General features: G+C 39.6%; 1 protein-coding gene across 5 annotated transcripts in view; it reads left to right on the forward strand.

Annotated features, from left to right (window-relative positions):
• Window positions 1–21438, forward strand: part of GRIK1 (glutamate ionotropic receptor kainate type subunit 1) — a 416597-nt gene that overhangs the window by 245011 nt on the left and 150148 nt on the right. For all 5 annotated transcript variants that reach the window (XM_017856143.1, XM_017856153.1, XM_017856176.1 and 2 more), the window contains exons 2-3: window positions 12038–12205; window positions 16111–16368. In XM_017856143.1, the coding sequence (XP_017711632.1) occupies window positions 12038–12205; window positions 16111–16368 (426 nt within the window). The remainder of the gene's footprint in view (window positions 1–12037; window positions 12206–16110; window positions 16369–21438) is intronic.

Genomic DNA, 21438 nt, shown 5'->3' on the forward strand with positions numbered 1-21438 from the left:
AAAAAAAAAAAAAAAAAAGAGAGAGAGAGAGAGAGAAAAGAATATAACAAATGCATTTTAAATATTTACATTAAATGTCAAGGACATGCACATTTCCTGCAACCTATCTGTGAGATATGATTGATTAAAAAAAGATGCTGTTTTTCGTAGACATACAGACCATCTTAATGCTTAGGTATTTTGTAAATGAAAAGATGACGTAAGATTTGATGATGTAAATCTGATATGAATTAGATTAAAAGTAGTCTCATAATTAAAGGTCATATTTCTGATCAAGAAATGATGTCTAACTTTTCATTTTATTTTCATTAAAATGAACAAAGTGAAAATATTGTTTCAAAAACAACATTTAAGACTGCAAATTATTTTAGACAGTCCCAAAGAGAGTAGATCTATGGATCAAACTTTTCAAAACGTGTTTCTTAAGACGACAATCCCACTGTATGTCACAGTTACAAGGAAAACTGTCCTGTCATCAAATGAATTTGAGAGATACTGAGTTAAACACTCAAATTGTTTTCTTTGCTGCAGGAGTTCTGAGAGACAAATGTTATTGTATGGTGTGAATTTTTAAGGAGGATGAAATGATGAGTGCCTCCCAAACATATTTGACCACTAAACTCTCTTAATGTATAAGATCTCATGGGCAACATCTATGCACACACATTGGTAGATACTGCGCTGTGGGAGCTCTGAACCTCCATTTATTCTGGCTTCAAACATCGGTTCTAATCTTTAACAGCAATATGTTCTTCTCAGCAAGAAATTTCAGGTTGAGAAATAACAAAAATACGAAAGAAGAAAACCAGAAAATTGGGATGCAACACATAATATAGCTTCCCTGGAACCACAGGTTGTGAACTTGTTTTATTCCATTCATTTAATTAATAAGGAGATAAATAGAATCATGAGCTCTTGAGCGTGAATATGTGTCATTTAAATGAGATGTTAAAAGCTAAAACTATAACTGCTCTCAAGAGACACTAAAGGGATCAGACTTCCATAAGAATGAAAGTTTGGCATGAATTCTTTGGCAATATTCCTGGTTCTTGCCTAAAATCTGCTGTTGAACAGGAGATGAGCCATGCCTCCATGATATTAAGGGGCTGGTAGCCTGATGAAAAGTAAGCTTTGAAAGTGCTTGGGGACAATGGGCCGTGATTGTTGGGAGAGAGTGCGAAATCATTACAAAAAAGGCAGTAATGGAAAAAGTCAAGCAGTCTCACTACAGACCTCAATAACCACCCTCCATCTTTCCTACCTATCTCAGGGCCTCTGTCTTGGCAGAACAAACTACTTTGTGAGGCACAGTGTTAAGGCACAAGGAGGAGAATAAGTTCAACTGAAGGACCATTTACTGGGGACAACATACTATGACCAAATCACTGCATTTAGCTCTGAAGGAGAAGGCACATTTCGGTAGATGCTGTCCCGATCTTCAAGGAACAGGCAGAGCAGGATGTAGGCTTATTTTACACAAAAATAAATTCCTTGAAATATGTAGTAGATTTTATGTTACCAGAAGAAAGGGAGAGTTCACCTTTGGCTGGAGGAATCAGGAAAGATTCCACAGAGGAGGAGACAAAAGCAGGCTTTTTGCTTTGTTGATAGAATAATTGACTGCTATACTCACTTTCTTTTTCTGTACTCTACACCAGTAATGCAACGTGTCCCAAAAGACTAGAAGTTCTGCTGAGGGCAGGAAGCAAGCATCTTTCATCTTTGTACTTTCCACTCCTCCTAGCATAGTATTAGACATTAATAGATGGCTAATAATGTTTTATGAGTTAAACTGAGTATTTAATAACACTGGAATAAGAGTAACTTTGGCTTTGGGTAGTTCTTATGGTGCAACTCAAATTTATTAAGGAAAATTACTAGTAGTATCTACTAAACTGTGCATAATCCACAGACTTTCTCTTACTAGCTGCCCTCTGAAGTACATCCATCATTCCTTGCTCCATATTTTCTAATTCCTCAGAGGCCATTCCTAGTGAATTAATGCAAATTTAAGGCATCAAAGAGTGAGCCTGGATGTGGTTATTGTCTCAAGGATGGCATCCAACCCCATTCTCCCTCCTCAAAGGGTATCAATACCTGAAGACACTTGTAGCAGACTGGGTCAGAGCCAGTTTGCAGTTGAAGCTGTCCTTGTCCTTAACCACAACTCTGTTCTTGGCTGGGACTTTCTGAGGTAAAAATCCAATCTCTTCTGTCCGTTCACTTTCCATCAGGTCAGGAAACACCTGCTTCCCATCCAAACCCATCTAGCATGGGATCTTTACCAAGAATGTGTTGAGCTCCAAAGATAAACCAAAAACAGGAAAGCTGAGTGAGGAAGAGAGCATTTATTTAAGGGAATCTTAGAATTTAAATCTGTAGCCTTGGAATTAAAGGTGCAGTAAATATAGGCCTATAGTAAATTGCTTATGATGTAATAAACTAGAATTATGGATGTGGCAATAAAGAGAGGCAATAGAATATTGTATATTTAAGGAGCAGCTATCAGCAAAGGAATATATCAAATTGCCATCTTGTTTTCTGTTGATAGCTTCTGGAATGGTTATTATTCCACAGGAATGCAAAACAGGAGTCAACACTACAAACACTTTCCATGTCTTGATTGTCAGCTAATGGTTTTACCTTTCTTCCTGGATGACCTCACAGATTGTCACAACAGGCACACAGAACTTAGTTAAGGGAGCAAGCGAGCTTTGTTAGAATACATACAGTGTCTTGGCCCTGTCACATTCAGAATAGGAAAATATCATAAACAAAAAACTTAATGTGTTTTACAGTACAGCTATGTGCCATATTTGCAAAATCATGCTAGTTAAAAATTGTTATTTGAAGAACAGAATAAAATAACATTTTACAAAGAGAAAAGAAAGACAGTAATTAAAAGTGACCAATATGAAAACTTTCTGAAGACAATGGAGATACTGCATTAGTTTCTTGTGTCTGTCATCACAAATTACCACCAACGGTGGCTTAAAACGACAGAAATTTATTCTCTCACAGATCCCAGAGGCCAGAAGCCTGAAATCCAGGTATTAGCAGGGTCTTATTTTCTCTGAGGGCTCTAAGAGAAATTCATTTCTTTGCTTCCTCCAGCTTCTGGTGGCTCAGTCATTCCTTGGCTTCTGGCTGCATCACTCCAGTCTCTGTCTGTTTTTGCTTGTTTTGTTTTTTGAGATGGAGTCTTGTTCTGTCACTCAGGCTGGAGTGCAGTGGTGCAATCTCGGCTCACTGCAACCTCTGCCTCTCAAATTCAAGCGATTCTCCGCTTCAGCCTCCTGAGTGGCTGGGATTACAGGTGCCCGCCACCATGCCTGGCTAATTTTTGTATTTTAATAGAGATGGGGTTTTGCCCTGTTGACCAATCCGGTCTCAAACTCCTGACCTCAAGCGACCCATCTGCCTCTTTAAATCTAGACATACTCCTGGGTGATGCCATTCAGTCTCATGGCTTTAATGCCACCTTTATAGTGATTACTCCCAAATTTCTATATCTAGGCCCAATCTCTCCTCCATAAGATCCAGACTGATGTATCTAACTTCACAGCTGGCCTCTCCACTTGGACTTTAAAAAAATAAAAAATAATTTTAAAAACTTTGATTTTAAGTTCAGGGGTACATGCACAGTTTTGTATGTAGGTAAATATGCGTCATGGGGGTTTGCTGTGCAAATAATTTCATCACCCAACTATTAAGTCTAGTACTCATTAGTTATTTTTCCCGATCCTCTCCCTCCTCCCATCCTTTGTCCTCCAATAGGCCCCAGTGTGTGTTGTTCCCCTCTACGTGTCCATGTGTTCTCCTCATTTGGCTCCCACTTATACATAAGAACACGTGGTCTTTGGATTTCTGTTCCTGCATCAGTTTGCTAAGGATGATAGCTTCACTTGGACTTCTACTAGGCAGCACGAAAGAATCATGTGCCAAGTCAAGCACCTTCTGCATCGTTCCTCGTCTTGGTCAACGGCAATTTCACGCCAAAAACCTGATGTGATCCTCGACTCCGTTCCTCTCACTTATGCTTCATCAGCAAATCCTGCTGAAGTCCTTCCGATTTTATCTAGAATTCAACCACTTTTTGTCACATCCCAATCCCACTAATCTGTACAAAGCTGTCATCATCTCTCACCTGGATTATTGAAATAGACTCTTACTGGAATAGCCTATTATTGCAACAGCTCCAAGGGCAGATCTCCCTGTGCTTTGTTCTTGCCCTTCTCCTCCCTTCAGTCTATTCTTAATACAGAAGCCAGCTGGATTCTCTTGAAATATGTCATATCATTTCACTCCTCCACTCAAAGATGGCCAGTGGTTTCCCATCTCACCTAGAATAAAACCCACAGCCCTGTGGTGGCCCTTATGGCCCTCTGTGTTCTGCTCCAATCCACCCATCCCTTCTCTGAGCTCATCTTCCACCAGTCCAAGCCCAGCTCACCCAACTTCAGTCTCACTCTTCTTCAAAAATAGCATTAGGCTGCTCCCACCTTAGACATTATATTTTCCCTGGCTGCAATGCTCTTCTCCCAATATCTTTAGAGTGGTTTTCTCATTACCTTCAGGCTTTTGCTCAAAAGTTGCCCTCCTAGCAAGGAATTTCCTCGCCTCTCACTCTGACATGTCAATGCCTGTCTTCCTGTTTGTGACCAATTCCCCTTCTAAAATAAAAGCTCCAAAAGTCAGATGTGTATCTCTTGCTCATTGGCACATCCCAGTGCCTCACACAGTATCTGGCTAGGCATTTTACAAATAAATGAAGAAATAAATGAACAAATCATTGGATGAGTGAGTTATTCATTAGAATCATGGACATGATATATATATATATATATAACCATGAATTGAAGTAAAACAACAACAACAACTAAATATAGGTGAATTGTAATTCTATCACATTTCCGAAATGGTTATCATTGGAATACATTTACCATTACAAGGTAAGTTGAGTCCTTGAGAGGAACAAAATAGAAAACCATTATTTTCCTGTGTGGTTTTCTTTTTTTCATCATTAAATGAGATTGATTCTCTGCCACAATGAAACATTGTCTGAAATTCCTTTTGGAAAGAAGAGGGTAAATTTAATACTTTCACTCATCTCTCAGCACAGGCCTCATCTAGAGACAGATGGAATCAGTAGGCAGCATTGGAATTCCCTCCCTTTAAGGTTCTTACCCATAACGATGGCTTCAGTTTTCACCATGCTACACTGAGTTGATTTGGATATCTCCCTGTTCCATGGAAACAGTCTTTGAAAAGCAGGTTAGGAAGTATCCTTGGAACCTAAAAAAAAAAAAGTCAATCAGTGAGACCTAGAGCCAGGCATGGTTTTTTTCGTATTAAGATTGCTGAATTCCACCCCTTTGACATTATGATTCTCTCCATATGGTGTGGGATTAAGGGAAAGTTTGGAAGTCATTGCTGTGGGTTTACCTTGGGTGTCCTCACAAATAGCACATCATTGATCTTAGCCTTCTCTAAGTGTTACCTTTTGCCTACAATGATTGTGTTGTTGAACCAGCAGTTGTGATTGAGAACAATTCTCCTGTAAGTCTAGATGGAATTATGTGGCAAACCCAAAAGCCTTTATGACAACCCTTCATTGCACCCATCATCCCCACTTAAAGACCACCAGCTGGGTATACAGGATGTTGCCAACTGTGGCTTCTATCTGTGTTTATGTAGTCACAAAACACAACTGCCTGCGTCCTCACTGCACCTCACTGGTTCAAGAGTCTACCCAAAACAGACAGAAACGCTCCTGTGTTGACGGAACTCTGCGGTCTAAACCAAGATTTCAAGTGAATTCCTCTTGGCTTATCTAAAATTACTGTGCTGTAAAGTTGGAATCTTATTAGAAGAGAATATTATTTGAATATATGTGATTTCCTTTAAAATTATTTTCAATTTCAAAGCCCTTGGGGGGGGGAGAAGATGCTGGCCAGGCACAGTAGCTCACGCCTATAATCCCAACCACTTGGGAGGCCAAGGCAGGCAGATCACCTGAGGTCAGGAGTTCAAGACCAGCCTGACCAACATGCCAAAACCTCTGTCTACTAAAAATACAAAAATTAGCCAGGCGTGGTGGTGCATGCCTGTAATCCCAGCTACTAGGGAGGCTGAGGCAGGAGAATTGCTTGAACCCAGGAGCCAGAGGTTGCAGTGAGCTGAGATGGCACCATTGTACTCCAGCCTGGGTGACAGTGCGAGACTCCATCTCAAAAAAAAAAAAAAAAAAAAAAAAAAAAGCTGATAAATATACTAGTCTGTGCTAGGTTTGCTGTGAAAACCAAAACAAAAAACCAACCAAGTAAAAAAGACCATAGACTTGGCGGCTTAAACAACAGACACTTAATTTCTCTCACTTCTAGAGGCTGGACGTCCAAGATCAAGGTGTCAGCAGGTTTGGTTTCTCCAGAGGCCTCACTCCATGGCTTGCAGGTGGCCTCCTTCTGACTCGGCCCTCACATGGCCTTTCCTCTGTGTGCACAAGTCCCTGGTATATCTCTGAGTGTCCAGATTTTCTCTTCTTATAAGGGCCAGTCAGACTGGATTAAGGCCTACCCTAGCCGCCTCATTGTAACCTAGTCACTGTTTTAAAGACACTATCTCCAAATACAGTCACATTTTGAGGAACCAGGGGTGAGGTCTGCAACATATAAATTTGAGAGGGGATGCAGTTCAGTCCATAACAGTGACTTACAAAAATAGCAAGTTGTATCTGAGTTTCAAAGCTACTCCAGAATGTAGGCACAGGCCTTATTGTCTCATAGCCTTTGTTTAGTGACCGTATGTGGCACCTTGTCTCAAGTGAGGGAACATACAGTATGAAGGACAGAGTATTTTAGCATCAGCATTATTTGTACCAACATCTATCCTTCCCAGAAAAGTACGATGGGAACAATCAGGACAAGGTCCTTATAAGTAAATCCTAAATATGAACATGTATTAATAAGAAAGCATTAATTTTTCAGAATTCTTATCTATTCTGGTGTTTACAAGCAGTATGATTTTACCCATATCATTTTAAATGGCACAAATATTCACATAACAAAACAGACTCATTACTCAAAAAAAAAAGCCCAACTTCTTTCACTTTCTGACCCTTTGCTTGGACAATAGTGGGTGAGGTGGGGAAGAGGCTGGTGAGGTGGATATTAAGCATACCCTCTGACCCTTGATCAAACTTCCTAATGATGATCAGACAGAGGATTATTGCCTAACAATTTCCAGTCTATAAAGACTGGCATGTGATCTGTACCCACCCAAACTGATCTACAACATAGAAAAAACAAAAAATAGTTCAACAAAGGACAAAACAGTTTAACAATACTTCTCATGCTCCAGGTACACACGAGCAATGAAAGAGAACATGGATAACTCAGGCCTGCCGATTTTGAGGTTTCCCACCCTCCTGTGTTCCATCTGCCATGCTCTATTTTTCTCAAGAATTATAGCAGAATAAAAAAGCTTGTTCTTCTTCCTGAGCTCTCAGAGTCCTGCTTTCTCCCTTCACCCACTGCCCTGGCTTGAGAAATTTCAAAAATATAAGGGGAGGCGGCAGCTTTGCCTCTCTTCCTTGAGCCTAAGCTAGATTTTTATTTCAATTTCCTAATCCTTCCATGGTCCACTGCATTGTTAGGAGTAGAAGTCAGCTCAGCTCAAATGAGAGAGAGGGAGAGGAAGAGGAACAGAGAGATGAACAAGATAGGGATTTCTTGTCTCAAACCGATGGGCCTCCAATTGAATGAGGTCAGAGGTTCACAACATGAAGACCCCCTAAAGTCTTCAGATGTCTCATTCACAGCTCACACTCACAATTATTAGATAAAAGAAGTAAAAAGGGAGGAAGGGAGGAATGGAGGAAGGGAGGGAGGCAGAGAGAGAGAGAGAGAAAGAAAGAGAGAGAGAGAGAAAGAAAGAAAGAAAGAAAGAAAGAAAGAAAGAAAAGAAAAGAAAGAAAAGAGAGGAAAGAAAAGAGAGGAAAAAAGAAAGGGAGAGAGAGAACAAGAAGGAGAGAAGGAAAGACAGAAGGAGGAAATTATGCAAGGGCTCCAACGTGTGTGCCCCTTTATTCTTCTTATTAAAGTCTCTACATCCCGTTTTGTTGTATCTGAAGCTATGGGGAGGAGAAGGAGGGAGGAAGTGGCTAATATTAAACAGTCTGCCCACATACGAGGTAATGGTCTGACTCCTGTTAATGCCTTTCTCCTGTTTCTGTCAGATCTCACTTTTTGGTACTTCACCAGCTTTCTATATACCTCGTACCACAGTAGCTCTCTGGCATTTATCAGCAACCCTCTCTTGGAGAAAGAGAGTGTGATGGGGTCTTAAGCTAATGACACCTGATGAAAAAATGAAAAAAAAAATTTCTCTGAAAGTGACAAAACAGTTCACCTGCACACTACCCAAGCACATAATGAAAACACTTGTAATTCCCTTAAACCCAGGTTCATTTGGTTTTATGTGATAGACAGCTATACAGCGAAAGAATAGTTTTGAGGCGAGTAGTCAGTTCACCAGTTGGTGCCAACTCCTCTTTTTATTTCCAATATCCAGGTACAATAATAAAAAAAATATTTCAAGGGAATTTTTGAGTTTTCGGGGCACTTTGATTACATTTTCTCATTTGCTTTATAGAGCAATTCTCCAAGGGAAGCAAGACAACATTATTGACCCACATGTATGAGACAAAGAACAACAGAAATAACTTGATGAAATGAAAACATTTACATTTTTTGGAGATTCAGATACCAGAGTCAGTCCCAGACAATACTGTGACTTTGAATAAGCAGGATATAATGCGTAATCTTCCTGTTCACTTTTCGTTTATAAAATGGAAAAAATCCTCCTGTGTTGACTGTTATGAAGTGTAATTAAACATATGTAAAAGAGCTATTTTGTAATAATTTTATTTCTGATACTTAAAAATCCTCCTCAAAGAGGAAGTGGGTAGATCAGGTTTCAAATTTCAGAATTTCTGCTTCCTATTCAGGTACTTGTTTCCTCCAAGCAGCCTACCCTATACAGATTAATGGTACTCACATCCACGCCAGTGATTGACTTTTCCCCTAGATAGTTGCAGCCTCAACATCCTAAAGATGCCTTGGTCTCCCCAAGGATGCTGATTCTGAGTAAGACACAGTCTCTCTCCATGTGGGCTCTCCCTGTGGGATTGAGGAGATAGACAAGTAAATAAGTAATTGCTAATCATCACCGTGGAAGCCCTGTCACCAGGAAGCCCTCTGTATCGGTCACCTAGATGGTGGCAGTGAGACAGCCTTACATCCACCTTCTGGTGACCAAGTGTCTTTTGTGTCATCTTGTCACTTCACTGTTCAGCATCCACCAACAGTTCTGAGAGGAACTGAAAATCAACTCCAAAGTCTCTCCCTACCATTGTCTGACAAAAGTAAAACACGAATTCACTTGAACAGCAACATTTTTCCTTACGTTCATTTCAAATAGTGGTCTTAAATGGCTCTTAGGTAAAGCTTAACATTACCAAATAACTCTGTCATGTAATTTTCCTTTTTTTAATTTTTAGTTTTTGCGGGTCCATAGTAGTTGTATCATCATATAGTTTTCAACTATGATTTCTCAGAAGACAGGGAAATTATCTATACCTGAATGCCTCATATTATCCGCCTACAAAAGCCAGAAATATTTCCAAAAGGAACCAAAATAATTCACTATAAACCATCTTAGCTTTCACAACCCAACACTGTAGTTAGTTATTTAATAAAGTCAGTACAGCAGGAACATTACAGATGTGTATTTGTTTATTGCTTTTCTTTCAAAGTAGGATCAGGGTAGTTTCTTTGAATTAGAGTCTGTCCATTGGAGTTCACTTTCTAACAAAGAATGCACATAAATGATGCGCATGATGGGTGATTGTGATTTTCGTTTCAGATTTTTTTATATTCTTTTTTTTTTTTTTTTTTTCCCCCCCGCTTTGAATGGAGAGAGAACTTAGAACACTTGTAAATCAATCTAGAGTAGACAAGTTGGGAAAAACCTACAACTGACTTTTGGTAAGGGATCACTCAATAGTGAGAATAGATAAAAAATAGCAGCCTGGGCTAGGCACAATGGCTCATGCCTGTAATCCTAGCACTTTAGGAGGCCGGGGAGGGTGGATCATGAGGTCAGGAGTTCGAGAGCAGCCTGGCCAATATGGGGAAATCCCGTCTCTACTAAAAATACAAAAATTAGCCAGGCATGGTGGCACGCACCTGTAATCCCACCTACTCAGGTGGCTGAGGCAGGAGAATCGCTTCAACCCGAGAGGCGGAGGTTGCAGTGAGCCAAGATTGCAACACTGCCCTCCAGCCTGGGCAACAGAGCAAGACTCCATCTCAAAAAATAAAAAAATAAAAAATAGGCCAGGCACAGTGGCTCACGCCTGTAATCCCAGCACTTTGAGAGGCCGAAGCAGGCAGATCACAAGGTCAGGGGTTTGAGACCAACTGGGCCAATATGGTGAAACCCCATCTCTACTAAAAATACAAAAATTAGCTGGGCGTGGTGGCACGTGCCTGTAATCCCAGCTACTCGGGAGGCTGAGACAGAAGAATCACTTGAACCAGGGAGGTGGAGGTCTCAGTGAGCTGAGATAGCATCACTGCACTCCAGTCTGGGTGACAGAGTGAGACTCTGTCTCAAAAATAACTAAATAAATAATGTATGTATCAGCCTGCTAGTTAGAAATACTCAGCATTCCATGAGCATCAGTTAACATGTGTTTTTAAAAGAAATGAGGAGTGTTGGTCAACCAAGGAGTAACTTAAATGGAGATGGGTTAAGAAAGCTTCCACTGTAGATCCTGTGTCTATTAATAATTCTAGGACATCTCTCAAAAAGCATTTAAGAACTGTACAGTCAGCAACACTTACATTGCCTCTATCAAACGTCAATGTCTCAAGCAAAATCAGAGCTACATTCTCTGATGAGGCTTTAAACACTAATATTTGTTACTGTTGCTTGCAGTGAGGTCCTCATGTTTAAGACACCAGAGCCCACCTGGTACATGCTCAGTGAAGGGACGTATTTCTCTAGTTGCCAGATGCAGGTTTGCTTTGGACTAAACAGTTTCTAAAAAGAAAAGAAAAAAAAGGAAAAAAGAAAAGAAAGAAAAAATAGTTTTTTGAATATTCTCATGCACTTTGGAAAGTACTGGGATATGATCTCAGAATTCTGAGCCATGAAGCACAAAATAGGACATTTTTATCCTGAAAAATCTAACAGTATGTATGTGTCATTTTGATCCCATCAACTCTGCATGATCCCCTTAGAGTCTGGAATGTAGGCTTCTGAACAGAAAGATCTTCATTCTGAAGAAGAATGATCCTACAAGGATACAACTCAAATTATGTTTAGGTCAAGCACGATGCAATTCTTGTCCACATCACAGAAAATCGCTCTCTGCCATATTATCAGTTACACTTTTATGCCACTAAATTTTTGGAATACATTTGCTATCTGAGAGATGGTATACAGTCCAACACTGGATTTAAAATCTTAAGCATACATATGCAGTTAGTGCTATTTATCCGCATGTGGCACATGCTGATAAACTTCACTTTTAGCCCTGGATTTAGGATCTGCTCTGACTATTCCTTTTTTATCATTTGGGGTCTTTTATTCATATATTTGCATACTTTTTACTGGCCGGGCGCGGTGGATCATGCTTGTAATCCCAGAACTTTGGAAAGTCGAGGAGGGTGGATCACTTGAGGTCAGGAGTTCGAGACCAGCCTTGCCAACATGGTAAAATCCCATCTCTACTAATAATACAATAATTAGCCAGGCATGGTAGTGCACACACGCAATCCTAACTACTCGGGAGGCTGAGGCAGGAGAATCGCTTGAACCCAGAGGCGGAGGTTGCAGTGAACGAAGATCACGCCATTGCACTCCAGCCTGGGTGACAGAGCAAGACTCCATCTCAAAAAAAAAAAAAAAAAAAAATTACATGTGAACCATGTGACTAATGCTTCTCATGCGTCTCTTTTTGCTTCTGCAGGAGGGATTTTTGAAACAGTGGAAAATGAGCCTGTTAATGTTGAAGAATTAGCTTTCAAGTTTGCAGTCACCAGCATTAACAGAAACCGAACCCTGATGCCTAACACCACATTAACCTATGACATCCAGAGAATTAACCTTTTTGATAGTTTTGAAGCCTCACGGAGAGGTAACTATTTTCCCACTTTTAAAAGCTTCTTTGGGTGATGTGTCTGCTCTGCAAGTCACCTTCTTTTTGCTACCTGCCCTCTTTTAAAGCAGACATCTTTGTGCAAATGGGTTGCGGGGAATCTGGGTCTTTGATGTCACTGATCAATGCAATCTGAACTAACCTAATGGACGTTGCCGAGCACTGTTTTCTGGGCCTTTCTGATGAGCTTACCCTTCAGTGCCCTCTACTCTATGATTAACTAGTTCAGCTGTGAATGGAAAATGTCAAGCTTGATCTGTTTTTCTTTCCTGAAGCTGAGATACCACCATGAAATCGTGCGGTGCAGTCAAATAAAACATTGCGGAAGGTCACATCCACTGAGCATGTGGAAATGCCCAGGACACACATAACTGACACCCTGAATTTTAACAGGTTGTACACTACTGAGTTTACCTAGCATCCTCTCAACTTTTTTTTTACTCTTTTCCACAAAATCATAGAAATATGAAGATTAACCCTGTGAGAGCAATGTCTGTATCTGATCCTCTTTTTCTTCTGAACTGAAGCCAAGTGCCTAGCCTAAAAAATAATCTAATTCATATGTCGACTACAAGGTTTCTCTCACAGAAAGATTCATTCAGAATAGTGGGGTTTGTTTAGACATCTTATGGACAATTCTAGGAAAGTCTTTGAAGTAAGACCACGTTCTATATAGTTGAGGGGTGGCTTCTGACAGGGACACTATCGAGTCACTAAATAAACGTGCTTATGTGAAAACAAAGGCTACTCATCACCCCAGATTAGGAAGGGTTCTTTGCCTCAGAGGGGAATCCTTGCCTGCTAAATACACACAAATACATGAGATACAATGAACACCATATTTATGCTGATTTCCAGGTAACTAAATGCTGGTTGTTTCCACATAGAATTAATCTAGTTAGATCATAGGTTGTGTCCACCTGACACAGCCTTCTGCAAGAATTCCAGTGTTCTTTGCAAACAAAATATAAAACTTATTTCCTTAGGAGCACAGATAAAAAATTAACAACATAGCAGGACGCAGTGGCTCATGCCTGTAATCCCAGCACTTTGGGAGGCCGAAGCGGGTGGTTAATGAGGTCAGGAGATCGAGACCATCCTGGCTAACATGGTGAAACCCCGTCTCTACTAAAAATACAAAACAAAACAAAACAAAAAATAGCCGGGTGTGGTGGCAGCTGCCTGTGGTCCTAGCTACTTGGGAAGCTGAGGCAGGAGAATAGCGTGAACCCGGGAGGTGGAGCTTGCAGTGAGCTGAGATTGCGCCACTGCACTCCAGCCTGGGTGACACAGCGAGATTCTGTCTCAAAAACAAAACAAAACAAAAATTAACAACATAATCTTTTATATCTATGGCAGGACTTAACTATAAAATATTTTCTTTTCAAGATGTACTTTGAGATACGCTATAGTTCAAAATTGTCTATGGACAAATAATGAAACTGTGTATTTATACAGAATTTTAAAGTTTCCAAGCTATCCTCACATAAATTATCTCTATAATGTAGAGACAGATCTATCACTTTTCTTTCTTCCATCTCTCTCTCTCTTACACACACACACCTATGCAAACAGACACAAACGCTCATACACATTGTTGAGCAAATACTGTAGAAAGCCAACCACGTTTAGCAATGAAACTCTAAGCCACATAAAAATTGAAAGCTTTCCTGTGATCTGAAGTACCTGGCATACTTGTCAATTAAACACCCCCAGGGCTTCTTAAAACTGGTAATTTGCTGGCAAACAGAATTCAAAAGGATTGATTTTTCTGTCAAGTAATATTAGTATCCCAGAGCTAAATATTAACAGGAATCTCAATCCATTGCTTATGCTGGATAGAACAACAGTTCACACACTCCCATACTCTCGTTTTATCTGGCTAAATAATGAAAACATAACCTGAACATAAGCTTCTGAAGACAATGACAATTTACACTCCCAGCACACAATGCATAAAACTGTACATCTTCATAGTTCATGCAGTAATTCACCACCAAAGAGCAGAGTACCAGAAAGTTTTCCTTGTAAACATATGCTGTTCCATAGATACCTGCAATATAGCTGTCAAAGCTGTATCAGTGATTCTGTCTGAATTATGTCAGGTAGCTATAGAGCCATATCATTTTTCTAACTATTTTTATTTGCAGAATGATATTATTAAATACAATGGATGTATTAATTTAGCGAATTTGATATTTAATTATCTGATGACAGTTCTAAATTCGTAGAATTAAAATATAAATTTGAAAGTGTGTTTAAGCTTTTATTTAATTCCTACCAACATAAGATTAATAGGCACTATTTTACACAGTTGTAGAGGGCAAACCGCCCCAATCTTTCTGGAAGGGCATTTGGTTAATATGTTTCAAATGACTTCAAACTATCTATACCCCTTAATTATAACTGGTGACTTGACTTCTGGAAATCTACTCTTAGAAAGTAGCATAAGATGCAGAGAAAAATATAAGAGCTAAGGTAAGTGTTATAGTATTATTTAGAGTAGCCAAAAATTAGGAGCAGCTTAAATGTTTTGGGGGATGTTTGTTTGTTTGCTTTTGGAAACAGACTCTCACTCTGTCACCCCAGCTGGAGTTCGGTGGTGCTCTCTCAGTCCACTGCAACTTCCGCCTCCCGGGTTCAAGCAATTCTTGTGCCTCAGCCAACCAAGTACTTGGGACTACAGGTGCACACCACCACACCTGGCTAATTTTTGTATTTTTAGTAGAGATGGGGTTTCACCATGATGGCCAGGCAAGTCTCGAATTCCTGACCTCAAGTGATCTGCCTGCCTCAGCCTCCCAAAGTGCTAAGATTACAGGCATGAGCCAAATGTTTTATATTGTAGGAATGCTTAAATAAATGATGACACACCTATTCAATGGTCTATTCTACAGACACTAAAAATATGCTTTACGAGAATTTGTAATGACTTGAAAGAAAAGACATGCTATGGCGTTGAACAAAGAAAGCAATGCATCAAACTGTATTTATATAATGATTCTAATTTTCCCAAATATTAATAGATATTTTTCCAAAATGATAGGATTAATCACAGGGCCCTTTTATCCTTACATTTTAAATATTCTAAATTCTCTCAGTGGGTGCTTATATTCTTATAATGAGAAAAATACATTTATGTTATAAGTAAATTTTTCAATAGATAATGATTTGATTTATTTAGGCTACCTGTCTGCCGACACTGGGGTAGAAAGAGGCCTGACGTTGAGCTGAAGCTCCCATCCAGTGGCCATGACTGTGTCCATTGTCTATAAAATGAGTAGATTAGACAAAATGTCTTCTAAGATCCCTTTGGGCTATGCTATTTCATTATTTGAAAATTAGTTAGACATCAGCACTGCTTATGAACATCCTTTAGCAGTATTTCATTAGTCTGGAACTTCTTTCTGAGTTTTGGAAAGATAGGAGCTAAAGCACTTTGGGGTAACCAGAGGTTCTGTCTTCTGAATTTTGTAGCCACATTAATATTTTCAATGCCACCCTGCTGCATGACAGAACTTAATTCATACAACATTCATCTGGCAAAGGACTTGTTGGTAACTAGAAGTGCTTTCAGGTAATACCATACGAAGCAAGGGATTTAGACTCCATCTGATCAAAGGTAATAAAGTGAGACCAGCAGGGAGTTGGTCTTGTGGTATATTGCTAATCAGTTCTAAGTTTACATCTATCATCATATTAGTAGCTCAAGAAAGTTGGAAGTTGGACCAAGTATATTTCCTCAATATAGGGATTATAAAAGATTTTTCCATAGTTGCATTAAAAAGAGGAATCATGAATGAAAACTTAAACTCATAGAACTCTCTTTTCTCTCCCCTTTCCCTGCCTTCCCTCCCCATCCTCTCCTCGTCCTTGGGCATCAGCATGTGACCAGCTGGCTCTTGGTGTGGCTGCTCTCTTTGGCCCTTCCCATAGCTCCTCTGTCAGTGCTGTGCAGTCTATTTGCAATGCTCTCGAAGTTCCACACATACAGACTCGCTGGAAACACCCCTCAGTGGACAACAAAGATTTGTTTTACATCAACCTTTACCCAGATTATGCAGCTATCAGCAGGGCGATTCTGGATCTGGTCCTCTATTACAACTGGAAAACAGTGACCGTGGTGTATGAAGACAGCACAGGTATGGGACTCACCCAAGACCTCACCTGACCGTGTCTGCTCTGAACAAAGAGAACAAAAGTATCAAATAGTCATTAAACTCATCAGGTGGAGCGCACAAAAATGCTCTTTTATATAAAGCTAACTGAATATTCTAAAGTAATTTAACAATGCATGTGTATATAATTCACATTTATTTTTGTTTGTTGATCCTTTCTAATGATTCTTTTATCATCAAATACAGAGCAACGTTTTTTAAAAAAGAAATATCACCTTATCGGGATGGGTTATAATCCAATCACAATATTAAATATGTATTTTCATTTTCCCAGCTCTAATAAGACTATGAACACAATTGAAAATGACCATGAAATGTGATTCCAACTTGATAAGTAGCTATGTAAATGTTTAGAAAAGTTTCTATGTAAGTTAACAAAGAGGAATTCATTTACAGGTTGTAGCAATAGAGTGGATTATTTCATGGGAAAGGGACTATGAATCCCCGGTGATGAGGGCTGAGTAAAGCTTGCATTCTCCACATGCCTGTTTAGGGTGCAGGATGGAAATATGGCTGCTTGGAGTCCAGTCCTCATCAGCCACTTTCTCTGACCCACCCCCATTTGAACTTTACTTTACTGGCACCTCCCCTCTGCTTTCTGCTTATTGTTCAGGCCCCTTTTTATTTAAAGTCGGGCAGTGACCCTCCATTGTCCACATAATAAAGTTGAATTCCTTCTAATTCAAAACTCTTCATCATCCAGCCATTTTCATTTTCATTAACCCAGGCACTAGCTTCCCTCATTGCCTATATTCTCACATGAGTTATGATGGAAAGTTTGTCTTTTCTTCAATATCCCCACATTCTCCTGACTCCTGTTTTCTGAGGCTGGCCCCTCGCTGTGTATGATCCTTTGCACGACCTTCACGGTGATGAACTCCCTCATTCTCCACGACCGCACGCAAATTTCCCTCTTCCTTAAAGCTCCCTGAGACTACCAGAGGGTTCACTAGCACTTTGGAAGCAAAAGCACTGAATCCCAAGTTATATTTCAAATATCTGTTTACATGTCTGTAAGACTGGAAATTTCTAAGCATCCGAATTTCATCTTATTTTTATGTTTATAACCTGCTACTGTCATAAGCCTGACATAGAGGAAAGAGTTTAGTAATTCCATATGGCTAGAATAATACCATTGATTGTCTGATTTTTCTTTTCTCCAAGAGTTGAAATGAGTTGCTTTCTTTGATCTACACATTTGGTAATAAGGCTACAAAAATTACAAGTGAAAATTAGTAAAGTGAAACACTGTCAAACTTTGCAATACGATTTCACTTTTCACTGCCCCTTTCACCAAGCACTAGCACTTACTATTCCTCAAAGGATGACTACATGCCTCCTCTTTGGTGTTAAATTCTGGTTCCATTTTATACTGTCAGATAAAAGTGACGAGTGTGGTTGGAAATATGCACTTATGTATTTTCTTGTGCCTCATCTCATTTAGAAAGAAGTGAAGATTCTAAGTGACTGGGTATATATTTTATAAATATTGTATTTGAAACAGTCCTATTAAGAATAATAAGCTACAAGCAGCCATAGTTTTAGAACTTTACCTGCTTGCTGTGAAGGAAGAAATCATTATCTAATCAAATCCACATGGATATTTTAAAGGGTTTTGAAAAAGAATATCACGTTGTAAACATAAGTGTGGTTAGAACTTGCATGTTTCCTACTTTTGCTAAACAGGAAATTTCGTGAGCTCATAAAATCAAGCTACATCTCATTATGTTGTGATCTCTGTGGTATAATCATCTCTCACCATTTCTACAGCAAAGTTGGACCATCTAAAATGAAAACATATCAATGAATAATATTGAAACTCCTGGATTTAATTTAGGAAAGAGTTCAACTAAAGATGTGGGCATTGTAGATTTCAAACTGTGTTAAGACAAAATATAATTAGTAAGTAAATGACAGAAAACTTGATATTCTAACCACTCTCTGACATCAGGTGAGCCACACATATGTGACATCCATTTTGCAAAGCAAACACCAAGCTATTATTTCCATCATCTTCCACAAGAAACTGAAATGTCCTTTTCATCTTTGTCAAGTTCACCCGTGCTCAGTGACACAATAAATACTTGTTGAAATCGACAATCCAAAATGATTTGATATGTCGCCCCTTAAGTGAGAGATGATTCATGTTAAAATGATTTTTGCCCACAAAGACATTAAAAATGTAGATGAATAATCAATTGAGCCATTAAATTGGATCCCAGAGAATGAACAGGTCAACTGAGATCAATAAAAGCAGAAGCCTTGTGACTCTGAGTGGATTTTTATACTGCTTGACTCAGGGTTCTTGCTTGTAGTGATTATCACACCATAAAAAGGAGGAAACTTAGTAAACCTGAAAGAAAAGAAAGGACTTAGGTATGCTTAGCACCCGCCCCTACACCAGAATTAAGTACCCATTAAAGAGCACTTTATTGGGATTTGTTTAGGAGTTTGTTCAATAGCCTGAAGCCAACACAGATGTCGAGGGACCAAATGGCCCATTACTCCCATTGAAGTAAATGGGAGTAGTGAGCACGTCTCTAAGGACAAAATTCAATTCGCTAAATACTAGCAAGCAGAATTCTGTCCTCTAGAAGTTAAAATGTCAAAAGACTCTGGAGAACTCTTAGGAGGAGTAAAGTTTCGTCTCGCCTCATCTCTCTTCTCTCTCTTTTCTGGATGTCCTTCCCGTTAGTCACCCACTTGTCGCTGATTCGCACACCCAGAGGCGACCCCGGGCAATGAGAAATTGCTGCCCATTCGACCTCCTCTCATGATTCATTAGACCCTGGTGGAAACCTGGTTATCACTTGACACACAGCAAAAAGAGCTGAGAAGCTGAGCCTCAACCGCAGTGTGCGGCATATTCAGCAGTTTCTGCCTTCTCAAAGCCCATCTCAGGGAAATTCACCCACAGCCATTCCTGGAGAGCCGGAATCAGCAAACTTTTTCTGTGAAGAGCCAAGTGCTGAGGCTTTACCGCCACTGGGGTCTTAGTCAAAACTACTCCACTCTGACAAAGTAACAAGCAAGCACACGGACAATATGTAAATGAACAGACCCAGTGTGTTCCAATAAACCATACAGACCCAGTGTGTTCCAATAAACCATAAAGGTTGCAAAAATATATGCTGGGCTAAGTTTGGCCTTTTGGCTCTAATTCACCCCTGCTAGAGCCTTAAAAGATAAGACAACTAAGCCAAAAACTAAGATTGTAATTTTGTACACCTATGAAGTGGTTTCAGCTCACATCCACAACTCCTTCACTTTGGTGTCTGGGTTTTCATGCTCTTCTTTCCTCCTCACTGGCCCGCCTGGCTTCCTCATCAATACGTGTCAGTGCCATGTCTTGTTATCTCTGTGGGATTTGCCAGGTGATATTCTGGTTCATTGGATAAACAAATTTTCAAAGAGGTGTTGGGGGAACAGATGCCTTTCCTCACCCATCATAACGATCACAACTGACATTCCTGTAACAAAAGACAGGTTAACAAGAGAAAATCATAGCAAATTTGTTTAATCAAAGTTTTACCTGACTCAGGAGGCTTCAGAAATGAAGACCAAAGACCTAGGGAAAACTGTCTATGTCTATGCTTAGATTCAATGACGAATGAACAACATGTGGAAATGTGACTAGACAAAAGGGTGGAATCTAGTGATAGTAGACTGAGGGGAAAGGCCCAGCAAGGCCTGTGTGTTCGGATTCTTCTTAGCCTCTCTGTGCAGTATTCCTTCCTCCTGAGTCTGGGGCAGGACCCCTACGAAATGAGAGTCTTCAAGGGAAAAGAGAATCTTTCTAGATCTTGTATCTTGCTTTGGGGGAGAGGAGTTCTAATTTCTATGCTTCACTTGGGGAAGGGAAATTCTGCTTTCTATGACTCACTTCAGGGGATTAAAAGGGGTATGATGCTGGGGGTTAGGAGAAAGTCAGAAAGACCTTGTTTCTGAGACCTCCTTTCCAGTCTTTTTCAGTTCAAAGTAGTCAGATGCCAAGGTGCCATACTTTGGGGTGTCATGTTCTGAGCCCCAACAGTGTTAATGGCTAGTAATGACTTAAAATGCTGTTTCTTACTTTAAACTAATTATAGCACATTTTAAGTTTGGTTCTCTTAAAAGACAACAAAAGCATTGAATATTGCATGCCACAGAGAGTGAGATTTCAAAGTGTTTTCTTATGCTTGGTTAGGTGATTACCTACACAGTCAGCATAGACAGCTGAATCCAAATAAGCAAGTGCTAATTCAAATTTCAGTGGCAAAACATTAAAAAAAAAAAAAGCAAAAAAACACAAAACAAAACACCACCTATTCTGCTTAGCTTTTATTTTGTGAATGATTAAGAAAAACCTACTTTATAGTTTTGTCTGTCTCTCTTCTCTACTTTAACTTGTCCCTAACTAAACTGGCCCAAAGTTTATATTCATTTGGTTCAGGTGATATTTTCTGAAATGCTGGGGAAAATAGTCAAGACAGCACATACCTGCATACTCTGTACTGTGGCTGCCCTTTCCTGAGATCTAAATGGCTTCTGCAATATATTGTTTGAAAGTTTTATTTTATATAGTTTAAAAGAAGATTGCTTTCTTTAGAAAATGTTAAAATGGAGAAAAGTTTAAGGACATAAACAAAAATATCCAGAAAAACTATCACAGATAATGTCTTAGTGCATATTCTTTTAGCTATTAGATAGGCAGGCAGACAGACAAGGAGATAAACAGGTAGGCAGATAGATAAATAGATACATATATAATAGATAGATAATAGATCATGATAGATGATAGACAGATATTAATAGACAGATGATAGGTAGATGATAGACAGTAGGTAAATAAACGATGAATGATTGATAGAGGATAGATGATAGAAAATAGGGGGGCGGAGCAAGATGGCCGAATAGGAACAGCTCCAGTCTCCAACTCCCAGCGCGAGCGACACAGAAGACCGGTGATTTCTGCATTTTCAACTGAGGTACTGGGGTCATCTCACTAGGGAGTGCCGGACAATCGGTGCTGGTCAGCTGCTGCAGCCTGACCAG

Source organism: Rhinopithecus bieti, unplaced genomic scaffold, assembly GCF_001698545.2.
Source record: "Rhinopithecus bieti isolate Rb0 unplaced genomic scaffold, ASM169854v2 scaffold_1295, whole genome shotgun sequence".
Classification (NCBI taxonomy): domain Eukaryota; kingdom Metazoa; phylum Chordata; class Mammalia; order Primates; family Cercopithecidae; genus Rhinopithecus; species Rhinopithecus bieti.